The sequence below is a fragment of the Narcine bancroftii genome, chromosome 1 (assembly GCF_036971445.1).
Source record: "Narcine bancroftii isolate sNarBan1 chromosome 1, sNarBan1.hap1, whole genome shotgun sequence".
Lineage (NCBI taxonomy): Eukaryota > Metazoa > Chordata > Chondrichthyes > Torpediniformes > Narcinidae > Narcine > Narcine bancroftii.
Window position 1 is genome coordinate 217,416,347 of NC_091469.1, and position 24,852 is coordinate 217,441,198.

The 24,852-nt window shown below is 39.4% G+C and overlaps 1 protein-coding gene across 1 annotated transcript; it reads right to left on the reverse strand.

Annotated features, from left to right (window-relative positions):
* Positions 1 to 4,123: 4,123 nt before the first annotated feature.
* LOC138754008 (putative per-hexamer repeat protein 5) lies at positions 4,124 to 5,302 on the reverse strand. The gene has a single exon (XM_069917754.1). The coding sequence runs from the start codon at positions 5,300 to 5,302 to the stop codon at positions 4,124 to 4,126; it is 1,179 nt and encodes a 392-aa protein (XP_069773855.1).
* Positions 5,303 to 24,852: the final 19,550 nt, after the last annotated feature.

Sequence of the window (24,852 nt, forward strand, 5' to 3'; positions counted from 1 at the left end):
ATTCACCAAGACAAATGGTTACTCAAACAAAAGTTGCTTTTATGATATTTAAATGTGAAAATTGAATCAAACTTTAACTTCTCACTATTGACTTATATAATCCCCTTCTAATTCTAAGCAGAAGTGTATTTAATGTGTGTGTAAGTTTTTCAAAGTTTTCTGTTTCACAGTCCAATCTGACTTCTTTCCTTCAAGTTCACTGGTTGCAGGCAATTCTTATAGTGTGCACAGAATTTAAAATGTATAAAGTTCACTCGGCTTTGGTGCAGGAAATGTAAATGATTACCACTCAGGAAGGTTCTTGTTGGTTTTCAGAGAGATTTGTTGTTCCTTTTTAAACAGCCACTTCAATGTCCAATACAAATGAAATTTGCACCTTCAGCGTTTTCCAGATGATAACCTTTTCCTTTCAGGTCACCACAGAGTGCCTTTTTGTTTCTCTTATTCCAGGTGAAACATTAGGCAGCCAGTGCTCTCCTCTTGCATTAACCACAAGGGCTTTGATCAGGCTGAATCAAGCAATTACAATCTGTCCTTTAGAAGCTTGCTCTGTTTCAGTCCCCGTTGCTGTCGTTGGCTGAAACACTAGAAATGATCACACTATCACGCACACTCACTCGCAAGCACACTTCCAGACAGCAGTGGCTCCGACATGCTTTTTCATCTGTTGCCTTTTACAAACAACAATCCATTACATTCCTCAAAGTTGCTGTGCAAGTTGATAAGTTGACAAAAAAATGTTTTGGTCATTATAGAGGGGGGAATGCTTTCAAGATCTGCAAGGTAATATTGCAGTTATATAAAGCTGTGGTTAAACCCCACTTAGAGCATTCTGTATAGTTCTGATCACCTTATTATTGGAATGATGCAAATGTTTGGGATAAGGTGCAGAGCAGATTAATCAGGATGCTGCATGGAATACAGTCCATGTGCTATGGAGAATGGTTGAGTGAGCTAAGGCTTATCTCTTTGGAGCAATAGAGAATGAGGGTGACTTAATTGAGGTGAATGTTTTTAAATGAAGAAATGTTTTTACAGACACAACACCATAACAAGCACTTCTTTCCAAAAACCTGCACCTCCGAAATGTGACCCATTATTCCACGATGCCTAATGCCTACAGTATGGTAACTGGCCATTCTGCCCAACGTTTGTGCTGCCAAATTTACCCCTAATTACCCCCTAATTACCCCCTAATTACCCCCTAATTACCTCCTAATTACCCCCTAATTACCCCCTAATTACCCCCTAATTACCCCCTAATTACCCCCTATCCCCCCATCCCCCTCCCATCCCCCCCATCCCCCTCCCATCCCCCCATCCCCCCATCTCCCCCCCCAATCACCCCCTATTTACCCTGTCAGAGAAATCTGCCCTCACCAAAAGTCTTTAGCCCAACAGACATTTTTTGCTCTACTTTCCAGTTTTAAAACTGGTCGCTCAAATGAAAGATTGGCTTTCCTTAACTTGCTGCAGAAGTGACAATGCTATAGAATCGTTCCAATTCTTTTAAAATATTTGGAACCCAAGAACATGACAACACAGATATTGACCTTTCATCATTACTAGTGTGTGCTTAACTTTTTTGTCGCAAGTCACACTGAGCTGCAACCAGATCTTTCCCGTCCAAACCTTTTGTGTCCATGTATCTGTCCAAATTTTTCTTAAATATCAAAATTGAGCCTGCATTTACCACTTAGCTGGCAGCTCATTCCACATTCGCAACACTCTCGGCGAGAAGAAATTATCCCTAATGTTCAATTTAAACTTCCCCTTTTTACACTTAACCCATGTTCACTGATTTTAAAACTTGCCTCACCTCAATGGAAAAAGCCTGGCTTTTATTTACTTCATTTCTACCCTCATAATTTTGTATACCTCTATCAACCTATTCCTCATGCTTCTAACTTGTTTAACATTTCCCTGCATCCCAGTTCCTGAAGTCTGCACAACATACTTGTAAATCTGCTCTGTACTCTTTTCACCTTGTTGATATCTTTCCTGTTCTTATGTGGCCCAATCTGTGCACAATACTCCAAATTTTGCCTCGCCAATGTCTCATACAAGTTCAACATAACATCCCAACTCTTGTACTCAGTCTTTGGATTTATGAATACCAATATTCCAAAATCTCTCTTTCTAACCCTATCTACTTGTGATATCACTTTCAAGGACATGGCAGCAATCCTCAAAGCACACCACTGGTCATTGCCAGCAGCCAGGAAGGCAATCATTCACTCATCTACTTGAAAAAAATACTCTAAAAAACCTGAGCAGCCTATCCTGAGGACCTCTTGAATAGTTTAAAACATTGCTCCGGTCTACACTGACAGATAACAAACACAGCAAGAATTATATTGTCTGGAAAGGAAGAGTTAATTCATAGAATAACACCAATTACATCCCATCAAAATCATCAAAATATGGTTTCCAGCTTTCTTCAAACTTAGCAGTGGATTCTCAATACGACGTCTGATGTTTTCCAGATTTAATAAAGACAACACAAGAAAACTATTGATATAATGTAGGAGAATCAGTGTCTTTCCATTTAAGTAAAATGGCTCTTCTAGCTAATAGAATAGAAAAAGCTCCCACTCAATTATGAAGTAGATAAACAACTAAAATCCAAAAAAAGAGCAGTTGAATGGTCAGGTTGTAATTGAAAAACCAGAATCATTGATTGAGTTGAAAAAAAATATTTCCATAATTTTTATATAACACTGAAAATGATCAAAACCTATGAGCCAATGAAGCCACTTCAATATTGCATCTGTCACAAGTAGAGCTTGTATTAGGAAAATGCAAGCTAGTTTATCTTTAAACATATGAGCTCTATGAACAATTTTCAGCTGTGTTAAAGAATGATGTGCACAAAGTAAAGAAGTATTAACTAGTCTGGTAATCCTTCCCCATAGATCAGGAGGTAATGTTACTTTCAAAAATTGTTAAGAAGTATAAAAAAACATGGTGTACGTCAAAAGCCAAATACCAGGGATGCTGGAAATCTGTCCTAAAAGAAGAAATCACTTATGATTCTCAGCAAGTCAGTCTGCATTTGTAGAGATAAAAACAGAAATAACATTTCATTTTGATAACCATGCATTAGATGTTGGCTTGTGCTAAAATTGAAAAATATTTACTTTATTTATTGTGTTGTTGTCGAGCGTTTTTTGGACCACATTTTCAGGTTTAAAAACGAGGTGGGGGGGGGGGGTGTTCAGGTCGACCTTTACATATGTTGAATTTTAGACCTCAGTAAGATTCAGAATTTTTTGTAGGAGATCTGAATGGGAATATTTGATTATTCCCATCAACTGCTCGCAAAGAGTTCAGATAGACAGGAAGTTGGGTTGAGGATCCATGATCGGGAGCTTGGATGGGCTCGGGTGAGTATCAGGAGTCGGGAGCTTGGATGTGTGGGCGGTCAGGTCCAAAAATATGGGTGTTGACTTTTACATGGTATTGATGATTACAGTAGCACATATTGTTATGAGCCCAGAGGACCCCAATACCCATCAGCAATAGATGTTCACCAAGACAAAAGGTTTCTTCAACAAAAGTTGCTTTTAATTATATTTATACATGAAAATAGAATCAAACTTTAACATCTCACTATGGACTTATTTAATCCCCTTCTAATTCTAAGCGCAAGTGTATTTAATGTGTGTGTAAGTTTTTAAAAGTTTTCTGTTTCAAAGTCCAATCTCACTTGTTTCCTTCAAGTTCACTGGTTGCAGGCAATTCTTATAGTGTGCACAGAATTTAAAATGTATAAGGTTCACTCGGCTTTGATGCTTGAAAGATAAATGGTTACCACTCAGGAAGGTTCTTGTTGGTTTTCAGAGAGATTTATTGTTCCTTTTTAATCAGCAACTTCAATGTCCACTTCAAATGAAATTTGCCCCTTCAGGGTTTTCCAGATGTTAACCTTTTTCTTTCAGGTCACCACTGAGTTCGTTTTAATTTCTCTTATTCCAGGTAAAACATTAGACAGCCAGTGCTGTCCTCCTGCATTAACCACAAGGGCTTTGATCAGGGTGAATCAAGCACTTACAACCTGTCATTTGGAAGCTTGTTCTGTTTCAGTTTGAGCTGCTGTTGTTTGCTGTGACACTAGAAATGATCACACTCTTGCGCTCACTCGCTCGCAAGCACTCTTCCAGACAGCAGTGGCTCCGACATGCTTTTCTTCCCCCGTTTCTGCCCCCGTTTCTGCCCCCGTTTCTGCCCCCGTTTCTGCCCCCGTTTCTGCCCCCGTTTCTGCCCCCGTTTCTGCCCCCGTTTCTGCCCCCGTTTCTGCCCCCGTTTCTGCCCCCGTTTCTGCCCCCGTTTCTGCCCCCGTTTCTGCCCCCGTTTCTGCCCCCGTTTCTGCCCCCGTTTCTGCCCCCGTTTCTGCCCCCGTTTCTGCCCCCGTTTCTGCCCCCGTTTCTGCCCCCGTTTCTGCCCCCGTTTCTGCCCCCGTTTCTGCCCCCGTTTCTGCCCGGATCACTGCCCGGATCACTGCCCGGATCACTGCCCGGATCACTGCCCGGATCACTGCCCGGATCACTGCCCGGATCACTGCCCGGATCACTGCCCGGATCACTGCCCGGATCACTGCCCGGATCACTGCCCGGATCACTGCCCGGATCACTGCCCGGATCTCTGCCCGGATCTCTGCCCGGATCTCTGCCCGGATCTCTGCCCGGATCTCTGCCCGGATCTCTGCCCGGATCTCTGCCCGGATCTCTGCCCGGATTTCTGCCCCCGTTTCTGCCCCCGTTTCTGCCCCCGTTTCTGCCCCCGTTTCTGCCCCCGTTTCTGCCCCCGTTTCTGCCCCCGTTTCTGCCCCCGTTTCTGCCCCCGTTTCTGCCCCCGTTTCTGCCCCCGTTTCTGCCCCCGTTTCTGCCCCCGTTTCTGCCCCCGTTTCTGCCCCCGTTTCTGCCCCCGTTCCTGCCCCCGTTCCTGCCCCCGTTCCTGCCCCCGTTCCTGCCCCCGTTCCTGCCCCCGTTCCTGCCCCCGTTCCTGCCCCCGTTCCTGCCCCCGTTCCTGCCCCCGTTCCTGCCCCCGTTCCTGCCCCCGTTCCTGCCCCCGTTCCTGCCCCCGTTCCTGCCCCCGTTCCTGCCCCCGTTCCTGCCCCCGTTCCTGCCCCCGTTCCTGCCCCCGTTCCTGCCCCCGTTCCTGCCCCCGTTCCTGCCCCCGTTCCTGCCCCCGTTCCTGCCCCCGTTCCTGCCCCCGTTCCTGCCCCCGTTCCTGCCCCCGTTCCTGCCCCCGTTCCTGCCCCCGTTCCTGCCCCCGTTCCTGCCCCCGTTCCTGCCCGCATTCCACCCCATAATTATTTTTCAAGGATTGACTTATTTTAGTATCTGCACATTTGCAATCATGTTTTATTCAAGCTGAATATAAGAGTAGAATTATTTCTGATCATTTATTGTTATTTATTTCTTGTGTTGGACTGGAAGTTAGTCAATCAACTTGTTTTTGGAGGTTTAATGCAATGTAAACAAAAAAAAATGGAATTTGTAAAATTTATTTAGGATCAATTGCTTATTTTTTAGATCTGAATAGGAATAAAGTTCAAAGCAATTTTACTCTATGGGATGCTTTGAAGGCATTTTTACGTGGTCAAATTATTAATTACGTAACAAAGGAAAAGAAGAAGTTTTTTGCAGAGACTTGGTCTTTGGAGAAACAGCTGATTTGGAAAAAGAATTTCAGAGGAATTGTACAGAGGATAATAAGGCAGTTTTGACAAAACTGAAGTTAGGTTATAATACCTTACAAACATATCAGTTTGAACGTCTGATTCAAAGATTTAAACAGCGCTATTATGAGTTAGGGATAGAGCCTATAAAGTTTTGGCCTGGCAATTGAAAACAGAAAAGATATCAAGAACTATTAATGCTGTGAGGAAAGATAATTCAGTTACTTTTATACCTCAGGAGATCAATGAACAATTTTTTAATAATTTTATCAGAAATTATATACTTCTGAGGGAGTTCGAGATGACAGATTGATTGAATCTTTTTTGTCAGAATTAAATTTGCCAATATTAGGGGAAGATGATGTGAGGAAATTAGATTCTCCTTTTTCAGATTTAGAAATAAAGGATGTTATTTAACAAATGCCTAATGGCAAATCTCCAGGAGATGATGGGTTTACTGTTGATTTTATAAAGCTTTTTATGATGACCTGTCCTCTTTGTTTATGGACATTCTTCATCAGGTAACTCAAGAACAAGCCCTACCAGACTTGAGTTTAAGTGCAGTAATAACAGTTATACCAAAAAAAGACAGAGTTTCTTTGAAAGTCGCTTCATATCGACCAATTTCTTTATTGAATGTCGATTATAAAATAATAGTGAAATTATTGGCCAATAGACTTGCAAAGTATTTACCACAATTGGTACATGCTGATCAGGCTGTTTTTTTTTAAAAATGGGTGTGCCTCTGACAATACACTTAGAGCCATTTAATTGATTAATGCTTCACGACAGCGACCTGACCTATCAATGGTTGTTGGACTAGATGATGAGAAAGATTTTGATGGGGTCAAATGGAATTTTTTATTTAAAGTGTTAGAGAAATATAAGTTTGGACCCTTTTTTATTGGTTTGGTGAAGGCATTATATAAAATCCTGTAGCTAGGGTGACGACAAATATTCAAACCTCTTCTTTCTTTAAATTATCATGTTCTACTCATCAAGATTTCCCTTTGTCACCAGCTCTATTTGTGTTGGTAATTGAACCTTAAGCTCAGGCTATTTGACAGAATGAGATTATTAGAGTATAAAGTTAGCAGATGAGGAATATAAGATCAATTTATTTGTGGATGATGTTTTGATATATTTAACTAATCCAGAACGATCTTTAACTTACTTGTAAGAATGTTTGGAATGATATGGTAAATTATCAGGTTATAAAGTGAATTGGGATAAAAGTGAAATACTACCAATTTCTGAAGGAAACTACGAGCAGTGTAGACAAATTACTAAACTTCGATGGACTGATAAAATTAAGTATTTAGGGATAATGATTGAGGTTAAGATTCAATCATTGTATAACTTAAATTATGTACCGTTATTGAGAAAGATTAGAGCTGATTTGATTAAATGGAAGGATTTACCTTTGTCTTTAATAGGTTGAGTAAACTGTATTAAGATGAATATTTTTCCACAAATCTAATATCTTTTTCAATTGATGCCTTGTCCCCTGTCAATATCTTTTTTTTCAAGATTTAAATAAAGCTGTTCAAGAATTTTTATGTAAGGGAAAATTAGCAAGAGTAAAGTGACTTGGAAGTATGCTTTGGGAGGTTTGCAATGACCTCACTTCCAAAATTATTACGAGACAGCTCAGTTAAGATTTATTAATTGTATGTTAGATGTTACGTGTCCCCCTCATTGGGCCAAGATGGAATTGGCTGGTAGATCGGAATCTTGTCCACATCAATTTATATTTAAATGGAATTCTGTTTTGTTATAAAGATATGATGTACCTGAAGCAGTTATTAGCGATTTGGAATAAAAGGAATTTATTAATAGGTTCCAAGGGTAAAATATCAGTTCAGGCTCCCATATATCAAAATAAGTTAATTCCGTTTACATAGAATAAGAGAGTTTTAAGAAATTGGAAAAATAAAGGAATAAAATCATTGCAGGATTTCTTTGAAGAGGGTGAATTTTTATCATTTAAACAACTTGGAGAGAAATTTGGAATTTCAGGGAATTCTTTGTTTATTATCAAATTAGAGCATTACTAAAAGAACATTTTTGAAGAGAATTGAAAATTTCTAAGTTGATGAAATTTGAGACTATGATTTTTCATTTTTTGGATAAGGGTTTTATTTCAGAGATGTATGCCTTGTTACAAGACACTATGGAAGAAATAAACTTAGATAAATCTAGGATTAAATGGGAAAGTGATTTAACTTGTGATATTGACCAGACTCACTGGGAGAGGATGTGTTTGGAAGGTGTGAATCAATTGCTTAATGTAAGATATAGTATGATTAATGATAATTTTTTGAATCAATTATATCTAACTCCTGAGAAATTGAGGAAATATTGATTGAGTAATTCAGAGTTGTGTTTTAGATGTGGATTATGTGTTGGAACTTTTTTACACTCGGTCTGGCTTTGTGATAAACTTCAATCGTTCTGGGATAAAATTAGGGATTTTCTTCAATATTTTTTTAAAATTCAATTTTTATTTAGATCCCAAAATTTTCTTGCTGTGTGGAATTGTTCTGTTTTTGGACTTGGGGTGAGATAAGTTTCAGATAGCCATTTTGCATTTAGCATTGACGGTGGCACGTAAATGTATTGCAATTTCTTGGAAAGATGAAGTTGAGATAAATGTAAATCGTTGGCATAATGAGTTGAAGTCTTGTATTTATATGGAAAAAATAACATAATTTACTTGATAATTTTGATTTTTTTTAATGAAGATGTGGTCACCTTATTTGAGATGTATGAACTTAGTAATATCTTATATTGTGATAAATGTTTTTGCTTCCCTTGTGGGGTCTCTTGTGGGAGATGGGGAAGGGATGGGATAGTTGTAGTTTTACTTTTAATGTTTATGTTATGGATTTTGATTTTTGGGGTAGGGAGGGATGGGACAGTTCTATTTTTAGTTTTAATGTTATAGATTTTGTAAAAGTTTTTGTTTGAAAATTTTTAAAATAAGTTTAAAAAAGACTTAACAATTACAAATTGAACTTCATATCCACTGACATCCTATGAACTACAAAGGGTAAAAAAAAAATATATGCATGGCAGATACAACAGAATATCCCAGATAAATACTTCTAGCACTGAATGCCCAGTGTGTTTAATTTAATGTTGAAAGAATGAAAGATTATGCCTCACGGGCCCTCAAATCAGGTCTGGCATGAGGTAGAACAATAGTTAGTCCTTGGCCTTAACTCTTCTTTCCCTCCTGGTTTACTATCTCAGTTCCCACATTGCTGATTTGAACTTAACTCTGTCACAGAAATGGGTGTCCAAAATCATTACTGGAAGTTTGCCTGGGGTTAGCAGTCAATTTTAACAGACTGGGATTGTGTAAACAGGTGAAGAGGAATTTGGCAGCCATTTTATATTTGCAGTGAGAAGAGCTGTGAAATGGATAATTGGTGTAACAGATTTCAACAGAGATTTTATTTGAAGGCTGCACCGGTCATTGGAATCAGGTGTCTTAGGCAGTTGGAGTTGAAAAGCTCAGATCAGCAGGAAGCTGATTGGGCAATAGAGATCAAGTGATCCAGGGAACTTGTGTCACAGGGTGATATTAATTCACTTCAACTCATCAGTGAAGGGAGTAGGTATTACTGATTGGACTTCCACATAGTACATGCAGCAGTGAGTAGGAAATTTACAATTTTTTTTCTACATTGGCCTTGTAATCACCCATTGCAGAAACTTTTAAAATGCATGTTTTTTCCTCAGATATGGGAGGGGGAGCAGTATTGACTGGTTCATTCCTGTTCTCTGTAGCTTGTACCCTGTAATGGTGTTGATTTCCTCCAATTTTCTCCAACATCATAAGGATGTATATCTTGGTATTTATCTATGTTACATTGCTACTGGTGTGGATGGATTCTAGAATCAATGGGTATGTGGGAAAATGGGTTACTGGGTAATTAATGGCAAGATGGAATTAATCTGGCTTGGCACTAACTTGTGGAGCTAAATGGTGATTTTAAAAAAATCTATATTGTAAGGAAATATGAACAAGATCAAATATAACATCAGGCATTTGGCTCTAAAATGTGCTCCTCCTCAATAAAAAGGTACACCTCACAACATTTCTAAATCTTTCCTTCTCACCTACAATCTATGCAGTCTAGATTTAATGCCCAAGTCTGTGGAAAAGACTGACTATTTACCTTATCTGTAACCCTCATGATTTTATGAGCAGTGAGTTTCTCCCACCCCCAACCCCCCCACCCATAGTTGCCTCCTTCCCAAAATGGAGAAAAATCCCAGTCTATCCAGCCTCTCCCTATAATTCAAGCTTCCTAGTCCATGTTATATTCAAGTGACTCTTTTCTACACCAGTTGTCGCATCATATCCCTGTTCCTGTACTCTATGCCCTAATCAGAGAATGCAAGTTGCCTGGTTAACAAAGCCCCTGATTGCACATCATCCATTTCATGTACCACTCCTCTTATCACCTCTTCTGGGCAGAAGAGAGAGAAGAGTTGGTCTGGTGCTCATATTCCACCCCATCAGCCTTCATATTCAACAGATCCTTTTCTGCAATTTCTACTACCTTCAAAGAATTTCTAGTATGAAAGATTGGCTTTCCTTCCCTTCCTGCAGAAGTGACCATCCTATAGAATCGTCCCAGTTCTTTTAAAATATTTGAAACCCAAGAACATGACATCACAGATACTGACCTTTCATCATTACTAGTGTGTGCTTAACTTTTTTCTGTCAAGTCCCACTGAGCTGCACCCAGATCTTTCCCTCCAAACCTTCTGTGTCCATGTATCTGTCCAAATTTTTCTTAAATATCAATGTTGAGCCTGTATTTACCACTGAGCTGGCAGCTCATTCCACATTCCCACCACTCTCTGTGAGAAGAAATTATGCCTAATGTTCAATTTAAACTTCCCCCTTTCAGACTTAACCCATGTTCACTGATTTTTAATCTTTCCTAACCTCAATGGAGAAAACCTGGCTTGTATTTACTCCATCTCTACCCTCATAAATTTGTATACCTCTATCAACTCATCCCTCATGCTTCAGGGAATAAAGTTCTAACTTGTTTAACCTTTCTCTGCAACCCAGTTCCTGAAGTCTGGGCCACATCCTTGTAAATCTGCTCTACACTCTTTTCACCTTGTTGATGTCTTTCCTGAAGTTATGTGGCCCAATCTGTGCACAATACTCCAAATTTTGCCTCGCCAATGTCTCGTACAACTTCAACATAACATCCCAACTCTTGTACTCAGTGTTTGGATTTATGAATACCAATATGCCAAAAGCTCTCTTTCTGACCCTATCTACTTGTGATATCACTTTCAAGGACACGGCAGCAATCCTCAAAGCACACCACTGGTCATTGCTTGCAGCCAGGAAGGCAATCGTTAACTCATCTACTTAAAAATATACACTAAAATAAACTGAGCAGCCTATCCTGAGGATCTGTTGAATAGTTTAAAACGTTGCTCCGGTCAATACCGACAGATAACAAACACAGCAAGAATTATATTGTCTGGAAAGGAAGAGGTAATTCATAGAATAACACCAGTGATATCCCATGAAAGTAATCAATAAATGGTTTCCAGCTTTCTTCAAACTTAGCAGTGGATTCTCAAGACGACTTCTGATGTTTTTGAGATTTAAGAAAGACAACACGAGAAAACTATTGATATATTGTAGGAGAATCAGTGTCTTTCCATTTAAGTAAAATGGCTCTTCTAGCTAATAGAGTAGAAAAACCTACCACTCGTTATTGCAGAAGTAGATAAACAACTGAAATCCAAAAAAAGGGCAGTTGAAGGGTCAGGTTGTAATTGAAAAATCAGAATCATTGATTGCGTTGAAAAAAAATATTTCCAGAATTTTTATAACACTGAACAGGATCAAAACCTATGAGTCAATGAAGCCACTTCAATATTGCATCTGTCACAAGTGGAGCTTGTATTAGGAAAAACACAAGCTAGTTTATCTTTAGACATATAAGCTCTATGATCTTTTTAAGCTGCGTTTTCGAATGATGTGCACAAAGTGAAGAAGCAATAACTAGTCTGGTAATTCATACCCATATTTCAGGAGGTAATGTTACTTTCAAAAATTGATAAGAAGGATGAAAACCAAGTCAAAAGCCAAGTAACAGCGATGCTGGAAATCTGTCATAAAAGCAGAAATCACTTATGATTCTCAGCAATTCAGTATGCATTTGTAGAGATAAAAACAGAAATAAGATTTCATTTTGATAACCTTGCATTGGAGGTTGTATGTGGTGATGGCTTGTCCTAAAATTCAACGATATTTACTTTATTTATTTGTATAATTGTCCAATGTTTTTTATACCACTTTTTCAGGTTTAAAAAAAAGAGGGTTTGGGTTCAGGTCGACCTTTACATATGTTGAACTTTAGACCTCAGTGATTCAGAATTTGTTTTAGGAGATCTGAATGGGAATATTTGATTATTCCCATCAACTGCTCGCAAAGAGTTCAGATAGGCAGGAAGTTGGGTTTAGGATCCGCGATCGGGAGCTTGGATGTGCTGGGGTGAGGATCAGCATTCAGGAGCTTGGATGTGTGGGTTGACAGTTCCAAAAATATGGGTGTTGACTTTTACATGGTATCGATGATAACACTAATATATTTTGTTTTGAGCATAGTGGAACATAAAACCCATCAGCAAGAGATATTCACCAAGACAAATGGTTACTCAAACAAAAGTTGCTTTTATGATATTTAAATGTGAAAATTGAATCAAACTTCAACTTCTCACTATTGAATTATATAATCCCCTTCTAATTCTAAGCACAAGTGTATTTAATGTGTGTGTAAGTTTTTCAAAGTTTTCTGTTTCACAGTCCAATCTGACTTCTTTCCTTTAAGTTCACTGGTTGCAGGCAATTCTTATAGTGTGCACAGAATTTAAAATGTATAAAGTTCACTCGACTTTGGTGCAGGAAAGGTAAATGATTACCACTCAGGAAGGTTCTTGTTGGTTTTCAGAGAGATTTGTTGTTCCTTTTTAAACAGCCACTTCAATGTCCACTACAAATGAAATTTACACCTTCAGGGTTTTCCAGATGATAACCTTTTTCTTTCAGGTCACCACAGAGTGCCTTTTTGTTTCTCATATTCCAGGTGAAACATTAGGCAGCCAGTGCTCTCCTCTTGCATTAACCACAAGGGCTTTGATCAGGCTGAATCAAGCACTTACAATCTGTCCTTTAGAAGCTTGCTCTGTTTCAGTCCCCGTTGCTGTCTTTGGCTGAAACACTAGAAATGATCACACTCTCACGCACACTCACTCGCAAGCACTCTTCCAGACAGCAGTGGCTCCGACATGCTTTTTCATCTGTTGCCTGTTGCAAACAACAATCCATTACATTCCTCAAAGTTGCTGTGCAAGTTGATAAGTTGACAAAAAAATGTTTTGGTCATTATAGTGGGGGGAATGCTTTCAAGATCTGCAAGGTAATATTGCAGTTATATAAAGCTGTGGTTAAACCCCACTTAGAGCATTCTGTACAGTTCTGATCACCTTATTATTGGAATGTTGCAAATGTTTGGGATAAGGTGCAGAGCATATTTACCAGTATGCTGCATGGAATACAGTCCATGTGCTATGGAGAATGGTTGAGTGAGCTAAGGCTTATCTCTTTGGAGCAATAGAGAATGAGGGTGACTTAATTGAGGTGAATGTTTTTAAATGAAGAAATGTTTTTATAGACACAACACCATAACAAGCACTTCTTTCTACAAACCTGCACCTCCGAAATGTGACCCATTATTCCACGATGCCCAAATGCCTACAGTATGGTAACAGGCCATTCTGCCCAACGTTTGTGCTGCCAAATTTACCCCCTAATTACCCCCTAATTACCCCCTAATTACCCCCTAATTACCCCCTAATTACCCCCTAATTACCCCCTAATTACCCCCTAATTACCCCCTAATTACCCCCTAATTACCCCCTAATTACCCCCTAATTACCCCCTAATTACCCCCTAATTACCCCCCAATTACCCCCCAATTACCCCCCAATTACCCCCCAATTACCCCCCAATTACCCCCCAATTACCCCCCAATTACCCCCCAATTACCCCCCAATTACCCCCCAATTACCCCCCAATTACCCCCTAATTACCCCCTCAATTTGCCCCTCAATTTGCCCCCCAATTTGCCCCCCAATTGCCCCCCCCATCCTTCTCTTTCCCCCCCCCAATCACCCCCTATTTACCCTGTCAGAGAAATCTGCCCTCACCAAAAGTCTTTAGGCCAACAAACAGTTTTTGCTCTACTTTCCAGTTTTAAAACTGGTCGCTGACATGAAAGATTGGCTTTCCTTAACTTGCTGCAGAAGTGACAATGCTATAGAATCGTTTCAATTCTTATAAAATATTTGGAAACCAAGAACATGACAACACAGATATTGACCTTTCATCATTACTAGTGTGTGCTTAACTTTTTTGTCGCAAGTCACACTGAGCTGCAATCAGATCTTTCCCCTCCAAACCTTTTGTGTCCATGTATCTGTCCAAATTTTTCTTAAATATCAAAATTGAGCCTGCATTTACCACTTAGCTGGCAGCTCATTCCACATTCGCACCACTCTCGGCGAGAAGAAATTATCCCTAATGTTCAATTTAAACTTCCCCTTTTTACACTTAACCCATGTTCACTGATTTTAAATCTTTCCTAACCTCAATGGAAAAAGCCTGGCTTTTATTTACTTCATTTATACCCTCATAATTTTGTATACCTCTATCAACCTATTCCTCATGCTTCTAACTTGTTCTAACTTGTTTAACATTTCCCTGCATCCCAGTTCCTGAAGTCTGCACAACATACTTGTAAATCTGCTCTGTACTCTTTTCACCTTGTTGATATCTTTCCTGTTCTTATGTGGCCCAATCTGTGCACAATACTCCAAATTTTGCCTCACCAATGTCTCATACAACTTCAACATAACATCCCAACTCTTGTACTCAGTCTTTGGATTTATGAATACCAATATGCCAAAATCTCTCTTTCTAACCCTATCTACTTCTGATATCACTTTCAAGGACTCAGCAGCAATCCTCAAAGCACACCACTGGTGATTGCCAGCAGCCAGGAAGGCAATCATTCACTCATCTACTTAAAAAAAATACACTAAAAAACCTGAGCAGCCTATCCTGAGGACCTGTTGAATAGTTTAAAACATTGCTCCCGTCTACACCGACAGATAACAAACACAGCAAGAATGAAATTGTCTGGAAAGGAAGAGTTAATTCATAGAATAACACCAATTATATCCCATCAAAATCATCAAAAAATGGTTTCCAGCTTTTTTCAAACTTAGCAGTGGATTCTCAAGACGACTTCTGATGTTTTCCAGATTTAATAAAGACAACACAAGAAAACTATTGATATAATGTAGGAGAATCAGTGTCTTTCCATTTAAGTAAAATGGCTCTTCCAGCTAATAGAGTAGAAAAATCTCACTCAATTATGAAGTAGATAAACAACTAAAATCCAAAAAAGAGCAGTTGAAGGGTCAGGTTGTAATTGAAAAACGAGAATCATTGATTGAGTTGAAAAAAAATATTTCCATAATTTTTATATAACACTGAAAATGATCAAAACCTATGAGTCAATGAAGCCACTTCAATATTGCATCTGTCAAAATTGGAGCTTGTATTAGGAAAATGCAAGCTAGTTTATCTTTAAACATATGAGCTCTATGAACAATTTTCAGCTGTGTTAAAGAATGATGTGCACAAAGTGAAGAAGTATTAACTAGTCTGGTAATTCTTCCCCATAGATCAGGAGGTAATGTTACTTTCAAAAATTGTTAAAAAGTATAAAAAACATGGTGTACGTCAAAAGCCAAGTACCAGGGATGCTGGAAATCTGTCCTAAAAGAAGAAATCACTTATGATTCTCAGCAAGTCAGTCTGCATTTGTAGAGATAAAAACAGAAATAACATTTCATTTTGATAACCTTGCATTAGATGTTGGCTTGTGCTAAAATTGAAAAATATTTACTTTATTTATTGTGTGGTTGTCGAGCGTTTTTTGGACCACATTTTCAGGTTAAAAAACGAGGGGGGGGGAGGTGTTCAGGTCGACCTTTACATGTGTTGAATTTTAGACCTCAGTAAGATTCAGAATTTTTTGTAGGAGATCTGAATGGGAATATTTGATTATTCCCATCAACTGCTCGCAAAGAGTTCAGATAGACAGGAAGTTGGGTTGAGGATCCATGATCGGGAGCTTGGATGGGCTGGGGTGAGGATCAGGAGTCGGGAGCTTGGATGTGTGGGCGGTCAGGTCCAAAAATATGGGTGTTGACTTTTACATGGTATTGATGATTACAGTAGCACATATTGTTATGAGCCCAGAGGACCCCAATACCCATCAGCAATAGATGTTCACCAAGACAAAAGGTTTCTTCAACAAAATTTGCTTTTAATTATATTTATACATGAAAATAGAATCAAACTTTAACTTCTCACTATGGACTTATTTAATCCCCTTCTAATTCTAAGCGCAAGTGTATTTAATGTGTGTGTAAGTTATTAAAAGTTTTCTGTTTCAAAGTCCAATCTCACTTGTTTCCTTCAAGTTCACTGGTTGCAGGCAATTCTTATAGTGTGCACAGAATTTAAAATGTATAAGGTTCACTCGGCTTTGATGCTTGAAAGATAAATGGTTACCACTCAGGAAGGTTCTTGTTGGTTTTCAGAGAGATTTGTTGTTCCTTTTTAATCAGCCACTTCAAAGTCCACTTCAAATGAAATTTGCCCCTTCAGGGTTTTCCACATGATAACCTTTTTCTTTCAGGTCACCACTGAGTTCGTTTTAATTTCTCTTATTGCAGGTAAAACATTAGACAGCCAGTGCTGTCCTCTTGCATTAACCACAAGGGCTTTGATCAGGCTGAATCAAGCACTTACAATCTGTCCTTTAGAAGCTTGCTCTGTTTCAGTCCCCGTTGCTGTCGTTGGCTGAAACACTAGAAATGATCACACTCTCACGCACACTCACTCGCAAGCACTCTTCCAGACAGCAGTGGCTCCGACATGCTTTTTCATCTGTTGCCTTTTGCAAACAACAATCCATTACATTCCTCAAAGTTGCTGTGCAAGTTGATAAGTTGACAAAAAAATGTTTTGGTCATTATAGAGGGGGGAATGCTTTCAAGATCTGCAAGGTAATATTGCAGTTATATAAAGCTGTGGTTAAACCCCACTTAGAGCATTGTGTACAGTTCTGATCACCTTATTATTGGAATGATGCAAATGTTTGGGACAAGGTGCAGAGCAGATTTACCAGGATGCTGCATGGAATACAATCCATGTGCTATGGAGAATGGTTGAGTGAGCTAAGGCTTATCTCTTTGGAGCAATAGAGAACGAGGGTGACTTAATTGAGGTGAATGTTTTTAAATGAAGAAATGTTTTTATAGACACAACACCATAACAAGCACTTCTTTCTACAAACCTGCACCTCCGAAATGTGACCCATTATTCCACGATGCCCAAATGCCTACAGTATGGTAACAGGCCATTTTGCCCAACAAGTTTGTGCTGATGAATTTTTACCCATTTTATGCCCATTTTATGCCCATTTTATGCCCGGGTGTGTGCCCGGGTGTGTGCCCGGGTGTGTGCCCGGGTGTGTGCCCGGGTGTGTGCCCGGGTGTGTGCCCGGGTGTGTGCCCGGGTGTGTGCCCGGGTGTGTGCCCGGGTGTGTGCCCGGGTGTGTGCCCGGGTGTGTGCCCGGGTGTGTGCCCGGGTGTGTGCCCGGGTGTGTGCCCGGGTGTGTGCCCGGGTGTGTGCCCGGGTGTGTGCCCGGGTGTGTGCCCGGGTGTGTGCCCGGGTGTGTGCCCCGATTTACGCCCGGATATATAGCCCGATTTACGCCCCAATAATGCCCAAATTTACCCTGTCAGAGAAATCTGCCCTCACCAAAAGTCTCTAGCCTAACTGCCTTTTTTCGGTCTACTTTCGAGTTTTAAAAATAGTCTCTGACAGGAATGAATGGCTTTCATTTTCTTGCTGCAGAAGTGACCATCCTATAGAATTGTCCCAATTCTTTTAAAATATTTGGAACCCAAGAACATGACAACACATATACTGACCTTTCATCATTTCTTGTGTGAGCTTAACTTTTTTCTGTCAAGTCCCACTGAGCTGCACCCAGATCTTTCCCCTCCAAACTTTCTGCGTCCATGTATCTGTCCAAATTTTTCTTAAATATCAAAATTGAGCCTGCATTTACCACTTAGCTGGCAGCTCATTCCAGATTCGCACCACTCTGTGCGAGAAGAATTTATCGCTAATGTTCAATTTAAAATTCCCCCTTTCACCCATAACGTATGTTCACTGATTTTTAATCTTTTAACCTCAATGGAAAAAGCCTGGCTTGTATTTACTGCATCTATACCCTCATAATTTTGTATACCACTATCAACTCATCCTTCATGCTTCAGGGAATTAAATTCTAACTTGTTTAACCTTTCCCTGCAACCCAGTTCCTGAAGTCTGCGCAACATCCTTGTAAATCTGCTATGCACTCTTTTCACTTTGTTGATATCTTTCCTGTAGTTATGTGGCCCAGTCTGTGCACAATACTCCAAATTTTGCCTGACGAATGTCTCATACAACTTCAACATAACATCCCAACTCTTGTACTCAGTCTTTGGATTTATGAATACCAATATGCCAAAAGCTCTCTTTCTGAACCTATGTACTTGTGATATCGCTTTCAAGGACTCAGCAGCAATCCTCAAAGCACACCACGGGTCATTGCCAGCAGCCAGGAAGGCAATCATTCACTCATCTACTTAAAAAAATACACTAAAAAACCTGAGCAGCCTATCCTGAGGATCTGTTGAATAGTTTAAAACATTGCTCCGGTCTACACCGACAGATAACAAACACAGCAAGAATTGTATTGTCTGGAAAGGAAGAGTTAATTCATAGAATAACACCAATTATATCCCATGAAAGTCATCAAAAAATGGTTTCCAGCTTTCTTCAAATTTAGCAGTGGTTTCTCCAGACGACTTCTGATGTTTTCCAGGTTTAAGAAAGACAACACGAGAATACTATTGATATAATGTAGGAGAATCAGTGTCTTTCCATTTGAGTAAAATGGCTCTTCCAGCTAATAGAGTAGAAAAAGCTACCACTCGATTATGCAGAAGTAGATAAACAACTAAAATCCAAAAAAAAGAGCAGTTGAGGGGTCAGTTTGTAATTGAAAAACCAGAATTATTGATTGAGTTGAAAAAAAAATATTTCCATAATTTTTATAAGACTGAATATGATCAAAACCCTTGAGTCAATGAAGCCACTTCAATATTGCATCCGTCACAAGTGGAGCTTGTATTAGGAAAAATGAAAGCTAGTCTATCTTTAGACATAGAAGCTCTATGAACTTTTTAAGCTGCGTTATAGAATGATGTGCACAAAGTGAAGAAGCATTAACTAGTCTGGTAATTCATACCCATATTTCAGGAGGTAATGTTACTTTCAAAAATTGATAAGAAGGATGAAAGCCAAGTCAAAAGCCAAGTAACAGCGATGCTGGAAATCTGTCAAAAAAGAAGAAATCACTTATGATTCTCAGCAAGTCAGTCTTCATTTGTAGAGATAAAAACAGAAATAACATTTCATTTTGATAACCTTGCATTAGAGGTTGTATGTGGGGATGGCTTTTGCTAAAATTCAATGATATTTACTTTATTTATTTGTATAATTGTTGAATTTTTTTTGGACCACTTTTTCAGGTTTACAAAAGTGGGGGTGGCTTCAGGTCGAACTTTACATATGTTAAACTTTGGATCTCAGTAAGATTCTGATTTTTTTTTTAGGAGATCAGAATGGTAATAATTGATTATTCCCATCAACTGCTCGCAAAGAGTTCAGATAGGCAGGAAGTTGGGTTGAGGATCCTCGATCGGGAGCTTGGATGGGCTGGGGTGAGGATCAGCAGTCGGGAGCTTGGATGTGTGGGCGGTCAGGTCCAAAAATATGGGTGTTGACTTTTACATGGTATTGATGATTACACTAGTACATAATGTTATGATCTCAGAGGACCCCTATACCCATCAGCAATAGATGTTCACCAAGACAAAAGGTGTTTTCAACAAAAGTTGCTTTTAATTATATTTAAACATGAAAATAGAATCAAACTTTAACTTCTCACTATGGACTTATTTAATCCCCTTCTAATTCTAAGCGCAAGTGTTTTTAATGTGTGTGTAAGTTTTTAAAAGTTTTCTGTTTCACAGTCCAATCTCACTTCTTTCCTTCAAGTTCCCTGGTTGCAGGCAATTCTTATAGTGTGCACAGAATTTAAAATGTATAAAGTTCACTCGGCTTTGGTGCTTGAAAGGTAAATGGTTACCACTCAGGAAGGTTCTTGTTGGTTTTCAGAGAGATTTGTTGTTCCTTTTTAATCAGCCACTTCAATGTCCACTTCAAATGAAATTTGCCCCTTCAGGGTTTTCCAGATGATAACCTTTTTCCTTCAGATCACCACAGAGTTCCTTTTAATTTCTGTTATTCCAGGTAAAACATTAGACTGCCAGTGCTCTCCTCTTGCATTAACCACAAGGGCTTTGATCAGGGTGAATCAAGCACTTACAACCTGTCATTTGGAAGCTTGTTCTGTTTCAATCCGAGCTGCTGTGGTTGGCTGTAACACTAGAAATGATCACACTCTTGAGCTCACCCGCTCACAAGCACTCTTCCAGTTAGCAGTGGCTCCAACATGCTTTTTCATCTGTTGCCTTTTGCAAACAACAATCCATTAAATTGCTCCAAGTTGCTGTGCAAGTTGATAAGTTGACAAAAAATGTTTTGGTCATTATAGAGGGGGGAATACTTTCAAGATCTGCAAGGTAATATTGCAGTTATATAAAGTTCTGGTTAAACCCCACTTAGAGCATTGTGTTCAGTTCTGATCACCTTATTATTTCAATGATGCAAATGTTTGGGATAAGGTGCAGAGGAAATTTACCACGATGCTTCCTGGAGTACAGTCCATGTGCTAGGGAGAAAGGGTGAGTGAGCTAAGGCTTATCTCTTGGGAGCAAAAGAGAATGAGGGTGACTTAATTGAGGTGAATAAGTTTTTAAATGAAGAAATGTTTTTGTAGACACAGCACCATAACAAGCACTTCTGGCTACAAACCTGCACCACTGAAATGTGAGCAAATATTCCACTATGCCCAAATGCCTACAGGATGGTAACAGGCCATTTTGCCCGACAAGTGTATGCTGCTGAATCTTTGCCCGATTTATGCCCCGATTTATGCCCCGATTTATGCCCCGATTTATGCCCCGATTTATGCCCCGATTTATGCCCCGATTTATGCCCCGATTTATGCCCCGATTTATGCCCCGATTTATGCCCCGATTTATGCCCCGATTTATGCCCCGATTTATGCCCCGATTTATGCCCCGATTTATGCCCCGATTTATGCCCCGATTTATGCCCCGATTTATGCCCCGATTTATGCCCCGATTTATGCCCCGATTTATGCCCCGATTTATGCCCCGATTTATGCCCCGATTTATGCCCCGATTTATGCCCCGATTTATGCCCCGATTTATGCCCCGATTTATGCCCCGATTTATGCCCCGATTTATGCCCCGATTTATGCCCCGATTTATGCCCCGATTTATGCCCCGATTTATGCCCCGATTTATGCCCCGATTTATGCCCCGATTTATGCCCCGATTTATGCCCCGATTTATGCCGCAGGTACGCCCCAATAACACCCAAATTTACCCTGTCAGAGAAATCTGCCCTCACCAAGAGTCTCTAGCCTAACTGCCTTTTTTCGGTCTACTTTCCAGGTTTAAAACTAGTCTCTGACTTGAAAGATTGGCTTTCATTTTCTTGATGCAGAAGTGACCATCCTATAGAATCGTCCCAATTCTTTTAAAATATTTGGAACCCAAGAACATGACAACACAGATACTGACCTTTCATCATTTCTTGTGTGAGCTTAACTTTTTTCTGTCAAGTCCCACTGACCTGCACCCAGACCTTTCCCCTCCAAACCTTCTGTGTCCATGTATCTGTCCAAATTTTTCTTAAATATATAAATTGAGCCTACATTTACCACTTAGCTGGCAGCTCATTCCAGATTTGAACCATTCTCTGCGAGAAGAAATTATCGCAAATGTTCAATTTAAACTTCCCCCTTTCACCCTTAACGCATGTTCACTGATTTTTAATCTTTCCTAACCTCAATGGAGAAAACCTGGCTTGTATTTACTCCATCTATACCCTCATAAATTTGTATACCTCTATCAACTCATCCCTCATGCTTCAGGGAATAAAGTTCTAACTTGTTTAACCTTTCTCTGCAACCCAGTTCCTGAAGTCTGCGCCACATCCTTGTAAATCTGCTCTACACTCTTTTCACCTTGTTGATGTCTTTCCTGTAGTTATGTGGCCCAATCTGTGCACAATACTCCAAATTTTGCCTCGCCAATGTCTCGTACAACTTCAACATAGCATCCCAACTCTTGTACTCAGTGTTTGGATTTATGAATAGCAATATGCCGAAAGCTCTCTTTCTGACCCTATCTACTTGTGATATCACTTTCAAGGACACGGCAGCAATCCTCAAAGCACACCACTGGTCATTGCTTGCAGCCAGGAAGGCAATCGTTAACTCATCTACTTAAAAATATACACTAAACAAAACTGAGCAGCCTATCCTGAGGATCTGTTGAATAGTTTAAAACATTGCTCCGGTCTACACCGACAGATAACAAACACAGCAGGAATTATATTGTCTGGAAAGGAAGAGTTAATTCATAGAATAACACCAATTATATCCCATCAAAATCATCAAAAAATGGTTTCCAGCTTTCTTCAAACTTAGCAGTGGATTCTCAAGACGACTTCTGATGTTTTCCAGATTTAATAAAGACAACACAAGAAAACTATTGATATAATGTAGGAGAATCAGTGTCTTTCCATTTAAGTAAAATGGCTCTTCCAGCTAATAGAGTAGAAAAAGCTCCCACTCAATTATGAAGTAGATAAACAACTGAAATCCAAAAAAAGAGCAGTTGAGGGGTTAGGTTGTAATTGAAAAATCAGAATCATTGATTGAGTTGAAAAAAATTATTTCCAGAATTGTTATAACACTGAACATGATCAAAACCTATGAGTCAATGAAGCCACTTCAATATTGCATCTGTCACAAGTGGAGCTTGTATTAGGAAATACGCAAGTTATTTTATCTTTAGACATATAAGCTCTATGATCTTTTTAAGCTGCGTTATATAATGATGTGCACAAAGTGAAGAAGCATTAACTAGTCTGGTATTTCATACCCATATTTCAGGAGGTAATGTTACTTTCAAAAATTGATAAGAAGGATGAAAGCCAAGTCAAAAGCCAAGTAACAGCGATGCTGGAAATCTGTCATAAAAGCAGAAATCACTTATGATTCTCAGCAATTCAGTATGCATTTGTAGAGATAAAAATAGAAATAAGATTTCTTTTTGATAACCTTGCATTGGAGGTTGTATGTGGTGATGGCTTGTGCTAAAATTCAATGATATTTACTTTATTTATTTGTATAATTGTCCAATGTTTTTTGGACCACTTTTTCAGGTTTAAAAAAAGAGGGTTCGGGTTCAGGTCGACCTTTACATATGTTGAACTTTAGACATCAGTACGATTCAGAATTTTTTTTAGGAGATCTGAATGGGAATATTTGATTATTCCCATCAACTGCTCGCAAAGAGTTCAGATAGGCAGGAAGTTGGGTCCAGGATCTGCGATCGGGAGCTTGGATGGGCTGAGGTGAGGATCAGCATTCAGGAGCTTGGATGTGTGGGTTGACAGTTTCAAAAATATGGATGTTGACTTTTACATGGTATCGATGATAACACTAATATATTTTGTTTTGAGCATAGTGGAACATAAAACCCATCAGCAAGAGATATTCACCAAGACAAATGGTTACTCAAACAAAAGTTGCTTTTATGATATTTAAATGTGAAAATTGAATCAAACTCTAACTTTTCACTATTGACCTATATAATCCCCTTCTAATTCTAAGCAGAAGTGTATTTAATGTGTGTGTAAGTTTTTAAAAGTTTTCTGTTTCACAGTCCAATCTCACTTCTTTCCTTCAAGTTCACTGGTTGCAGGCAATTCTTATAGTGAGCACAGAATTTAAAATGTATAAAGTTCACTCGGCTTTGGTGCATGAAAGGTAAATGATTACCACTCAGAGAGATTTGTTGTTCCTTTTTAATCAGCCACTTCAATGTCCAGTACAAATTAAATTTGCCCCTTCAGGGTTTTCCAGATGATAACCTTTTCCTTTCAGGTCACCACAGAGTGCCTTTTTGTTTCTCTTATTCCAGGTGAAACATTAGGCAGCCAGTACTCTCCTCTTGCATTTACCACAAGGGCTTTGATCAGGCTGAATCAAGCACTTACAATCTGTCTTTTAGAAGCTTGCTCTGTTTCAGTCCCCGTTGCTGTCGTTGGCTGAAACACTAGAAATGATCATACTCTCACGCACACTCACTCGCAAGCACTCTTCCAGACAGCAGTGGCTCCGACATGCTTTTTCATCTGTTGCCTTTTGCAAACAACAATCCATTACATTCCTCAAAGTTGCTGTGCAAGTTGATAAGTTGACAAAAAAATGTTTTGGTCATTATAGAGGGGGGAATGCTTTCAAGATCTGCAAGGTAATATTGCAGTTATATAAAGCTGTGGTTAAACCCCACTTAGAGCATTCTGTACAGTTCTGATCACCTTATTATTGGAATGATGCAAAGGTTTGGGATAAGGTGCAGAGCAGATTTACCAGGATGCTGCATGGAATACAGTCCTTGTGCTATGGAGAATGGTTGAGTGAGCTAAGGCTTATCTCTTTGGAGCAATAGAGAATGAGGGTGACTTAATTGAGGTGAATGTTTTTAAATGAAGAAATGTTTTTATAGACACAACACCATAACAAGCACTTCTTTCCACAAACCTGCACCACCGAAATGTGACCCATTATTCCACGATGCCCAAATGCCTACAGTATGGTAACAGGCCATTTTGCCCAACGTTTGTGCTGCCAAATTTACCCCTAATTACCCCTAATTACCCCTAATTACCCCTAATTACCCCTAATTACCCCTAA